Source organism: Pangasianodon hypophthalmus, chromosome 22 (assembly GCF_027358585.1).
Source record: "Pangasianodon hypophthalmus isolate fPanHyp1 chromosome 22, fPanHyp1.pri, whole genome shotgun sequence".
Classification (NCBI taxonomy): Eukaryota; Metazoa; Chordata; class Actinopteri; order Siluriformes; family Pangasiidae; genus Pangasianodon; species Pangasianodon hypophthalmus.
Genome location: NC_069731.1, coordinates 5,207,124 through 5,219,560, shown reverse-complemented (window position 1 = coordinate 5,219,560; position 12,437 = coordinate 5,207,124). Strand labels below are relative to the sequence as shown.

Sequence of the window (12,437 nt, the reverse complement as noted above, 5' to 3'; positions counted from 1 at the left end):
AGTGAAATTACAGAGAAATTGGAATGCTGTCCTGAAGGCTTTACTGTGTCAGAAAACCTAAAATTACTGCTTTACCTCGGACTGTTACAAAGTCCTGACACTGGAGACTCCTTCCATAAATGTTACCTAAACCTCTGGACAGAAAATTTCACAGTATCAATGATTTTCTTACTTAAATGACAGCACGTGTAAAATTTGTACATTATTAGGATAACATTATAAGGAGTGCCACCATACAAGTCCTTGTGAATGATATGTTACTATAGAAACGATAAACTTTCAGAATCCGGGCATTAATATACTGTCAGAACCATGCTGCTATGGAACATTTAAATAAAATAAAAATAAATAAATAAGGCATGGAGGCTGTGTGCATATCAGTTTGTTGAGTATTTTAACATAGAAGTACAACGCTATTGCAGTCTGCTGGTGAAGTGGTGTTCAAGGTGCTAATGAGTTTAACAAATCCCACAAATGCGTAAAAAAAGGTGTAAAATGTGTTCCTTTCCCTGTGATTGGTCAGAACCTGAGGAAGATGGAAGGCAACACAACTGTTGATTCGGCTAGAGACCTGAATGAGCTCCAGAACGCAGACTGGGTGAGTGAATCATCACGAAATCTCTTATTTTAAAACCAGGATCCCAGTATTACTTTTAGCAGTATCCCTTTATATTTCAAAGATGATGCTCATGTAAATGCATGTCATCAAGTAAATACCAGTCCCAAAACTGATATTACACGTAAATCGTGAATAGTTTCCAACAGGTACTATGTGGCTACATCTCAAGTGATGTCTTGCTGGCTACATAGTGCACTACACTAATGTTATCTTTAAGCAGTGAGCATTTAAAGTAGATAGGACTAAAAAAAAAACTCAACGTAATTTTAAAGTGTGTGTGACTGTGGTGTTTAAAAGTGTGTGTGAATTTGTCGTGTTGTGCAGGCACGGTTCTGGGTGCAGGTGATGAGGGACTTGAGGACCGGTGTGAAGCTGAAGAAGGTGCAGGAACGACAGTATAATCCTCTGCCCATTGAGTTTCAGCTCACACCCTATGAGATGCTCATGGATGACATCCGCGCCAAACGCTACACACTGCGCAAAGTCATGGTGAATAAAACAGACACAGACCGATGCACACAAACGGCAGTGCGATCGTGGAATCACCCTCCTACTCCTACTCCTTATACTACAATATAAGAGGAGAATTAATAAATAATAACTGACACCTAATGATAATGATAAATCAAGAAAACACAGCTAATCTATTCATGTTCCCATTGGGTTGAATTATCAGTAATCACTACACCGTGTGAAATTAAATTATTTTTTACATAGATGTTAATTCATCACTTGAATTTTTGAAGATTTGCCTTCAGGAATTTGGTATCAGATCATTTTATGATGCCTCTCATCTCATGAGTTGTGCTACAATCCTGATGCAATGTTTGCCAATATGGCGGAACCCATGGCAGTACATTGCTAGTGTTCCATGCTAAGTGTATGTACAGTCATTTCTTAGAAATTTAATAACACACCTGAGTGAAATGTTTATTTCTGACAATTATGTCTGGTTTCCACATTGTAAAGGTATTATACAAGACATCAAGGAACCAGGCTAGCTAGTTAAATCATTCACCTCAGCAGACTCTTATTTTGCTAATGCTTGGTGTCTATATTTTTGTAAACATGCTAGCCCATAGCACCAGTGTTTTTACATGAATGGCGAGCAGATTGTGTCCATGTAGAAATGAAAGAAATTTATCAATTCTGTTCTTTTAACACATGGAAGACGTGTAAATGTGATGTATTTCTACTGCTTGAACAAGGATTAAAGTTCTGTCATTATCGCTTGATATTTTGATAGCAAAATCAAGACTAAAACTATATATTTATTGTAAAACATCAATCCCATAGAATGCAGCAGCTTCTAAGCTATGTTTCACAGGTTGCAAACTCTACTCTAGATCAGGGAAACCACTTGTCTGAACACACACAGGTAAAGAATCTGATATGCTGCAAGGACAGAAACCGAAATTCCTGTTTATTGTTATCTGAGCCTGACCATGTTGCATGTTGTTTAATAACATTGTGGTTAGGTCAGTAATGTGATCCTAAGGATAATGAGTATGCAAAAAACAAGCGTGCACTTTCCCCATGTGTGGCTATGCGTGTGCCTGAGCTGCCATTTTGAAATTCTACCCCCAGAACATGAGGGGGAAAATGTATAGTATATAGAGGGTCATCAGACCAAATGTAACACTTGCAAATGCTAATAATGGGTGTTATTTTTTTTATTATAATTTAACTTCCTACACACTCCTAGTTACTAAGGCCAAATGGAGACCTATAATGCACCTGTGTGTGTCCCTCAGGTGAATGGAGACATTCCTCCTCGGTTAAAGAAGAGTGCACATGAGGTGATCCTGGAGTTCATCCGATCCAGACCTCCCCTCAATCCTGTGAGTGCCATCACACTTTCATCAATACACTCAAAACACACATACAGTACATTTTAGTGATGTTTATTTAATTCTGGTTTATTTAATACCTTTTTTTATTTAATACTTTATTGTATGTGTGAATGAGTGATGGTAACCTTTGAAGCTAGCTATTTAGTTATTCATGTTCAGCTACTCCATTGACAATCCCAGATGAACAACACCACTGTGTGTGTGTGTGTGTGTGTTTGCAGGTGGCAGCACGTAAGCTGAAGCCTCAGGTGGAACGTCCTCCGAGCCTCCATGAAAGGATCCTGGAGGAGATAAAATCGGAGAGGAAGCTCCGCCCAGTGTCACCTGACCAGATTCGCAGGAGCAGGATGGGTGAGACCGCAAACACACATGTACACACAAACATATTGGGTGGCGTCCCATATCCTCTACTTTTTTTTACTGCACTAGCCACTTTTGGTCCACATTCACATTTTGGAGAATCAGTGACAGACTGTACTATTAATAGTACAATAATTTACTAAAACTTAAAAAAAAGAAGGGATAAACGATGACTCAATGAATGAAAAACTGTCACTATTTGATAAAAGAATTAATTAAATCTTTGATTCCTTATCTACCAACAGCAGAGTATAGTGCATAGTGTGTGATTTGATACAGAGCTTTGGATAACATGCACACATCATGTACAGATAATTCATCTTATGATGATAATTTGCTGTATATTCTTCTAAAGTCCATTTAAATTGACAATTGAGCCACAAATTGTTGATTTAAAGATGTTCATTAGAGTCATGTAGCTCACTTTTCATTGCTATGCTGCATTAAACTGACAGTCTGCTCCAATCGCTATCAGTTGGCCTCATTTATCAATCTTGTAGTAAAGTTGTGTGTAAATGTTTGCATGAGCCAAACCGAACAAAATATTTTCCTCGGGATTTACAAAAGTTTCAGAATTGCTAATTTCTTTGTACTTGCATGCGTATGTTGATCACCCTTGAAATGCAAAGTGTGTTCCTGACACAGTTCATTTGCATTTAGTGACGCCCACAAAACTCCATAAAAGGTCAAGTGCAAAGACAGCTGGGAGCATGAAATGGACGATCAGGGTAAAGTCTGAAAGAAATGGGCGTTATTTTGACTCACTTCTATGCCAGTAAAAATGTTTACTAAGATATTATACTAATAATAAAAAAACGAGGACTAAATGTACCATCAGCTGAGGCGTTAGCAGACAGACAGGCCCATCCTCCGTTAAAGCGCTGGCATTTCTTTTGTCATAATTGAATAAATATATTTCTTTGTTTTAATTTATTGGCTCGCTTTCTTTATTTTTCATGTTCTTTAATTAATGCCAATAATATAAAACCACAGTTTTCACAAATTGTTTTTGATGGCAGTAATCCATGCAAATTATATGATTTGAAGTCGATCAAGTTGAGGTTTACATCAGTTAGTCTTTGTATGCTTAATTTCACACACACTCAGGAGCACAACTAGGATACGAATGTTTTTCTGAATTTATGGGATTTTCATGAACACCAAATTTCTTCTGTAAACGGTCATACGAATTACAAATAAATCCCTTCTTACCCAGCTTGATAAATGAGGCCCAATGTGTCCTTCCATTGCTCACTTAGAAGTTTAGATTGAAGCTTTAATGACCTACTGATGTTAGCTCATGAAGGCAATTTCATATTTTCTGACCCTTCTAGACACCAAAGAATATCTGATATCTGAAATAGGTTTAAAAAGCTAGTCATAATTTCCCCGGAGATGGAATCAGAAAGAGATTTTTCCACTGTTTCTAATATACCAGGAAAATCTGCCTGTTTTAACCCGCTGACTGTTTTGTCCTTGCAGTAATTCGGCCGCTTAGCATGTCTCAGAGTTTTGACTCCTCAGGTAAAGCCGTGCGATCTGCCTGTGCCCTGTTTTCAGTGTGATTCGATCCTTTGATTTGGTTTGTCCGTGATGCTTCAGTGAAACGTGCAACCCGTGTCATATCATTTCATGCTTTTGTGTCATTAGCAGTTCAATTGAAAGCCCTGATTTAATAGTGAATAAACCATACCGCATATTGATAACTTTTGATCCAATCTGGCAACCTTGTAAATTTATCTCTTGATACCTGGCACAAATGATGGTGTGCTCAGCTGACAAGATCTGTCAGATGGACAGGCCTCAAAATGGTCAATTAACACTTTCATCTAAGCACACTGTGTGACTTACATGTTGTGCATATGTGTGTATGTGTGTAACACCAGATTGTGGACTCACCTTCACTCCCACCTTCTCTAACACACCCACTCGTGCACCCATACACCCCCATGTTTTGTTGTGTGACACCAATGTGTCATTTTGTCCAGACGTCTCGGCCCCTGATGCAGCAAGGAAGGCATCCAGTTCACTCTCGTTAGCTAATGGCTCGTCACTCCAATCAAATGGCACCAGCGGCTTCCAGAGGAAGAGACTCCATGCCCCCACTCTCTCCGAACTGGGCAGCTCAGACTCAGACGTGAGTGTGTATGAAGGAACACTTCATTAAAAAAAAAAATGCTAATATGTCTAAGTGAGTGGAGACATATCCATATAATTCTAATGCTTTTAATGACTTACCATAAAGATTACCATAACTATTAATTACTGTCTGTTCCATTCTGCAGGATGAGACAGTGGGTCAAAGGTCAGCCAGCAGCTCTAGCATCTCCACGCCGATAGTTGAGGATACATCACCGGAGTCTGCGGTGGGAAAGAAGAGTGAGTCACCTGCAGTGACACTGAAAATCAATGATGCTACATAAAAAGTTTTTTAATTATTAACATACAAAGTCTGTTCTTTTTAGCCCCACCCATGTTCCTGCCCATCTCCTCCACACCGCAGCCGGAGAGGAAGCAGCCAGCACAGAGAAGACACTCCATAGAGAAGGAGACACCCACCAACGTCCGACAGTTCGTCCCTCCGTGCAGACAGAGCTCCAGATCCTTAGTGGGTCAATAAGGAACTCTTGCATGCTCAATTCAAATTTTTTAATAAAAGAAGTAGCTGCTCAGGATGAAGCCATGCATTTTCCTAAACACCGCAGAAATCCTGGCATTAAATAAACATCTACAGTGGAACCATTAGAACCATATGTCTCTTCAGGACTTAATTCTTTTATTCACCAGCTTCTGAGTAACTAACAATGTACAGATTATATATTTGTTATTGTATATGTACATTTGGTTTGTTTTAATTGAGGTATTTACGAATTTAGTGGAAATTGTATGAAATTCATTTGATATTAGTGGCTTGAAAGAAGGCAACTCCATAAATAAAACAAATAAGAATAGCCATTCAGTTAGGACAAAAGAAATGGCACCCTGTAAGGAGGAAGCGTTAACGTGTCTGTGGTAGCTGCAGTGGCTGAGCTGCATTATTGGAAGATTAAATTTATCGAACACTTCAATAGGAGGTGCTCTTTCACTGTTTAGTCATCATTTTGTCGTTTTCAGTTTCTGTGAGCTTTGCCTTTTATGGAGTTTTGTGAGTTTGTCACTAAATGTTAATCAGCTGTGCTGTTAACACGCCTGGTAATTTACAGGCTATTGGCATATATCAAATATGCTCACGGGTACGAAGAAAATCAGCGTTACTGAAACTTTAGTAAATCTGGCATGAATTTTTAGTTTGTGAAACATTTATACACAACTTGATGACTTACTAAAAGAGTCACAAAGCAGCTTTACAGAAATCTGGATGTAGATTTAGATCCCTAAAGAGCATGAGGTGAGATTGATGAGGAAAAACTGCCTGAGATGACATGAGGAAGAAACGTGAGAGGAACCAGACTCAAAGGGAACTCATCCTTTTCTGGTTGAGACTTGATAGTGAGATTATAAATCATCAGTATGATTTATAATCTCAGAGCAAAGCCAAGTAGTGAGTGTATTGAAAGGATGTCCAGTATGAGCATAAGCGTCCAGGTGAGATTATCCGCAGAAGTGCAAATCTTTATGGTTTCAATGTGAGATTGTCCACAGTAGCAGGATTTTAGTCATAAGAGCAGAAAGCTCCAGCTGAAGAAGCAGGAGGTGTCCCAAGCATTCTTGTCCCAAGCTTTGCTGTGACTGGCTGCTTGCAAACGATGATTAGGAATTAGCAATACAGCTCCAACGAAACACTCAACATCATATTTTAGGAAATGATGTCAATAAAACATAGTGGTAAAAAATTGTATTCTGACAGCTTTACATTTGATTAAATATGAATATGTTGGCTGTATACCTACACAGTATGTTTGTTTTAGATTTTCGTCTCTCTTCAGAGTGGTTTTTTTTTTTATTTTAAATGTGAACTTTGACTCCTCTGTGATGTGTGATGTGTGCTGTGTGTGCTAAACTGATCACTATGTGGGTGTTCAGGAGGAGTTCTGCTTCCCGGTGGAGTGTTTGGCCCTCACAGTGGAGGAGGTGATGCACATCCGGCAGGTCCTGGTCAAAGCCGAGCTGGAGAAGTTTCAGCAGTACAAAGACATCTACAACGCTCTAAAGAAAGGAAAGGTAGGAACGGAGCACTGCTTACATAACACCCTATGAATATCAAGCACATTACAGAGGAGCCATGAAGAGAATAACTAACAGTGATCAAGATAAACACAGAGAAAAGTTATTGTAAAGGAAGTCAAATTAGCCATGCTCTCTGGGTGGGAGGGGCATACTCTCTCCGCTGTCAATCACAACGGCACTAGCCAATCATGGGCGTGTGTGTGCTCATGTATGCGGAAGAGGGTAGATAGCGCATTCCTCTATTTGAGACGCAGCATGAGCAGCAGTTTGAAAAGGAAAGGATGGTTGGCTTCTTATTGCTTGCGTTTCTTTGAGGAAGCATGTGTTAGCCTTTACCCTTTTGGTAGCTGTGGTACGAGAGTGAAGAGCTGGCTGGCACATATTCTTTCATTTTGGCGCAAATATTTTTGAGAGAAAATATTATTTATTATTTAAGTATTTCTAATGAGAATGATTTTTGTTCTCATTCCTATTGTTTGAGTGGAAAATCCTGTTAAAAGAGATTTTTTTATGCAGCTCTGCTTCTGCTGTCGAACTAAACGGTTCTCCTTCTTCACCTGGTCTTACACCTGCCAGTTCTGCAAAAGGTAAAAGATCAATGATCCATTATGAAGTCTGAGATGTAGATGAGCTGTGTACACTTTTTACATCAGAGATTTTTCCTTCCTCCTTGCAGGCCTGTGTGTTCGCAATGCTGTAAGAAGGTAAGACTCAACGTCTCTTCAGTATCTGCCTTTTTAGAGCTGCTGTTCATTTAATGCAGAGTTTAAAACAGGAAGTCAAGGCGGGATGTATCAAATGGCTTGACTTGTATCCAGAACAGCCAATAGTATAACTCCTTCTCCAGTAAAATGCAAATTTAATACATGCCCCTGGAAAAGGATGGGTCAGCCATTTTTCAAGAAAAAATTCCACAAACCTTAAGGGTATCTTATAACTATTAGCTATCCTCAGAACCCATAACATATAATAGATGTTGAATCAATTTCTATTCAATTTTGAGAACTGAATGAGAATGAAAAATGTTTCAAGTTACACAGGATAAGCAAACTTGGGAGAGAATAAAATAAAATGTCATATACAGTATTTTCTACAGGTTTAATTGTAATTTTAAGGTCCTAACTATAATACCAAAGTACATGCACTTATGTCAGGTCTGCTATCCTCAAGACTTTTATTTTCTACCTTTAGTTAAAGGACTTTACAAAATAGACAAGCGAGTTCTCATTACTGGTACTAGACCATATTTTGACAGACTTTTGTGTTTCCTGACACACAGATTCGGTTGCCCTCTAAGCCGTACAGCAGCCTACCCATCTACTCTCTGGGACCATCCACTTCCACGCTGTCTCGGGACAAATCAGAGAAGACAAGCACAAGTCAGCGCCGGCCTAGCCTTCAGCGCACCATGAGCAGGTACCATACCCTTCAGCCTTTACATCTTAGAGTGGGCTTTAATGGCATCATGTTGTGTTGTTCGCTCACAAAGTGAAAGGTCCAGATTACCTGGGGTTTTCTATCCTAAACCAGATGTTAGAGCTTAGATATCACTTTTGGTATGGTTTGCATTGCCATAGAAACAGCTAATTTCTAAGTATGAGAACAGCTTTTCTAGCAATTACTGTTTTTCCAGCATGATGTGACATACGTTTTAACACTCGGGTACAACGATCACCCAAACTAAATCCAATTTCTTGATCTTTCATTCTCTTTCTTTTACCTCTTGCTCCATACCTCTCAGACTGTCCAAGTCATCGCGTCAGTCTTCAACGTCGTCCTCACGTGAGGACATTGAGCTCCCCAAGGAGCTGACTGAAGACTGGAGCACCATGGAGGTGTGTGTAGACTGCAAGAGGTTCATCTCAGACATCATCTCATCCAGCAAGCACAGCATTTCCCTGGCCACCAAACGCGGCCGAATGAAGCGCAAGACACACTCATTCATCGCGTCCTCAGCCACAGGATCCGAGTACCGGCCATCTGAGAGAACCATTCATGAGGTCTAAATCATGTATTTAAAGAAAGTTAACTTGGACTAGACCGATATACTTCCTAAAGTGGAGTCCTCATGTCCCTCTGTTATACTACAATGTGAGCTGTTGACTGTGAAATATGGTGGCCATAGAATTCTTTTAAACATGTAGGACTTCTTCTTAAAGAGATTTGTGCAAGTGTACATACAAATAGGCATGTGCCGATAATCAGTTAGAAGATATGCAACACATTGTTGTTATTGTGGACACTTCAAAATATCTCCACACCCCCCGAGCTCCTGAGATAAAGTCTGTCATGTCTGAAAACAGCAGTAGGACAGCAGTCTGACTGAGAGCCTTTATTTTGGACACATATAAATGAGAGAAGAAAGGCAGTACTATAATACTGTTCACTGGAAGGTTTAAAATGGTGGACAGAACTATCGCTTTGACTCAGGAATACATTTACACAAATGTTAATTCATATTTTTACCTTTAAATATGCATGATTATTCATGACAGGTATGGGTAGTTGACTAATTAAGTACTTTTTAATGTAATCACCAGAAAAATACTTATTTTACTTTAAAATTCTGGTCCTGATGCCTATCAAAAGTATTATTGAATATGAGACAAAGCGATCACACCTAATTTAATCTAAGGGTGCCAATACTTTATTATTAAGGGGGGGGGGAATGTATAAAAATGTGTGCAAAAAACGTTGTCAAGTTCACACTACAAGGTACTATCGCTTAGTGAGGTGGTACTAGAAAATTATGAGCAAATAAATGTATTTAATTTATTCAGTCAGCTGCTATTTTATACTTGCTGATTTACAGTGCTGCTAATCAACTGGGAATGTGTCAACTGCTAAGAGTGGAGGCTAGTTAATGACTGAGGTGAAGAATTTAGCTAGATAGCTAGCTAGCAAGTAACCTGGAAGTCTTTTATTGTAGAGAATGTAAACAGAGAGAGAATGCAGAAACCAGACAAAGTTGTCTAGAATATCAACATTTACCTCAGATGTGTTGGTTAATGACTAAATAAATGCTCCATACAGCTAAAATTACGCTCTAAATACAGTTAGCGCCAACTGCTAACTGGGCTTCCATAATTCCGCCTTTTTGAAAAATGGCGCCATTGAATGATAAAGCTACCAGAAAACATCCGAAGGAGTGAATACAGGGTTGTTTGTGTGGCATTTTCTCATCAGTATGGCAAACACAGTACCTTAATCCGAATTTAGAAATATAATCAGTGAATAAAAAGTAGAACTGTGAAGGCATTTTTGACTCCGTTTCCATGGCCATGGTATAAAACTGATTATGGGCACATGTCTTGTCATATCCTATGATGTGTGTAATGTACAACAGGATGGACTGAAACAGTCTCCATTTTGTCTTGTAAATATGTGTATTTGCTGCAGGTGTACAGCTGTATTTATTTTTATATGAATCGAGTGACATGCTGTTGTTTAGCCACTGGAGTGAGATGTTGTGATGATGCCATGTTGCCAGTCCCAGTCCAAATCCCCTTTATTACTCTAATCCCAGTGACAAAGTGATGAGATTTTACCAGTGTCAGTACTGTTCTCAACAGTTTGATGTGAAGTGTCACTGGTAGCCATGTTGGTTCTCTCCATTATCTGCTACTAAATATAAAGCCCTTACTTTCTTTTCAGTGGTGCATGATGGGTAATGTCTACATCCCTCCACATTTCAGTTGTTCAGCATACTGTATGGAGTCCATCATTTGTTTGTATTTCTCCATGTGAACATTGTCAATAATAGTATTAATTGAAATAATTGATCAAGTTTTTCTTTCGTATAAAGAATGTAATTGTGCAGGTTTCCTGTATTTTTGTTCTTTTTCATTTTTCTACATAGCCTGCAAACTCTAAGCTGTTTATTTGACTTAAAGTGGTTGACTTTCTCAATTCCATTAAGTTACTGTAATCTATTTTATTCTACTGGACTTCAACTTATAATTAATGCTTTATATAGTGAATATTTATTTAATACCTGCACAAATTCCCAAATGTCTTAAGTAAGCAGGAGACACGGCAAACTGGAGTCTCAGTTTTGAGCGACAGTGGTTCTCAAAGTCAGGGGTTCTGTAATAAGCACAACATATTTATATTAAAATATCCTGGGAGATGATTTGCCAAATCAATATTAGCCCATTCTAAAAGCCGAAAATGTAATTAAAATGAAATCTGGTTTCTCAAATTGAACATAATAATAATAATAATAATAATAATAATAATAACAAACCCTTCTGTACCTCACCCAATGCCTTCTTCATTGAGCCTGAATCATTAGACATTTTTACTGTGTTTACATGTTATCACATTATTCTTTTAAAAATGAGTTTACCAAGACTTGCAAGTGTAATATATCTGCATTATTTCACAATACTGCATTACAGTTTAGGCATGTACAGAATGTTATGGCAATATTTTAGGCCTTTAGAAGTGTACAAACTCGTATCAAATTATTTTTTATTTTATTATTTTATATTAATGAAGTAGTATGTAGGTGTTCATTTACATTTATGGCTTTTTGCAGACGCCCTCATCCAGAGCAACTTACAGAACTGCTTTGAAATCTCTATCAATAAATACATCCTGATACTGGTTTGCTAGGTCACGGACTAAGAGTAATAACAGTCTAATTTTTTTTTTTTCAGCCAGTGATATGAGAACATTAATGATGCCTGGTTGCTCATTTGAGAAATCATTTTTGAAATGAATGAATTCCAGTGGCACAATTTTTTTTTTCCCAAAGAAATGTTTCTTGCATTTAATCTACATAAGCTGTATTTTTTTGCCTTATAATTTTTGCCTTCTCTGTTCCATAAAGCTAGTGATGGTTCACAGATTCCCTAAAAACAAAATGCACAGCTCCTTGAGTACTACAGCAACTGAAGCTAAGCACAACACTACTAAAACGCACCAGAGTCCTTAGACATGATATGCTGTTTCTGCAAGCCCTGTAAGGACTGGCTCACCAGGAGGTTGTGAGTTCATATCGCAGAACTGAGAGGCACTATATGGACCTGTGAGCAAGACCCTCATCATTTAAACAGCCATTTCTGCCAGATGGCATCTGAGACAGAACCACACAAATTTCAGTGTCCGGTGTTACGGGTTTAGGAGCACACAACTATGAAGGACTATGATGGACTTTCCTCATGCCTCAAGATTTTGAAAAAAGACTTATGGAACTTGGCTGAATCTGTAACTTCGTACAAATGACAACTGGAAATTGCATGTACATCTGTGCTTGTGCATTGGATCTGTGACTGTGATCATTTTTGTTTCCCAAAATCTGGCTGATCATAATAAACAAATGCAATACCTTCAAACTGCTGTTGTTGTTATAATTAAGAGTTGGAAACCTACCTTATAATGGCTGTACTTTTTAATTCATTTAATTACATTTTGCATTGTGGAACATATGCACA

General features: G+C 38.4%; 1 protein-coding gene across 1 annotated transcript; it reads left to right on the top strand.

Moving 5' to 3' along the window:
* Positions 1 to 527: 527 nt before the first annotated feature.
* On the top strand, positions 528 to 12,338 carry LOC128317215 (protein spire homolog 1-like). Its single transcript, XM_053228114.1, has 12 exons — positions 528 to 598; positions 944 to 1,108; positions 2,374 to 2,460; positions 2,694 to 2,823; positions 4,821 to 4,969; positions 5,118 to 5,211; positions 5,298 to 5,440; positions 6,856 to 6,993; positions 7,516 to 7,586; positions 7,676 to 7,703; positions 8,279 to 8,415; positions 8,741 to 12,338. The coding sequence occupies exons 1-12, from the start codon at positions 536 to 538 to the stop codon at positions 9,003 to 9,005; spliced, it is 1,470 nt and encodes a 489-aa protein (XP_053084089.1). The 5' UTR covers positions 528 to 535; the 3' UTR covers positions 9,006 to 12,338.
* The last annotated feature ends 99 nt before the right edge of the window (positions 12,339 to 12,437 follow it).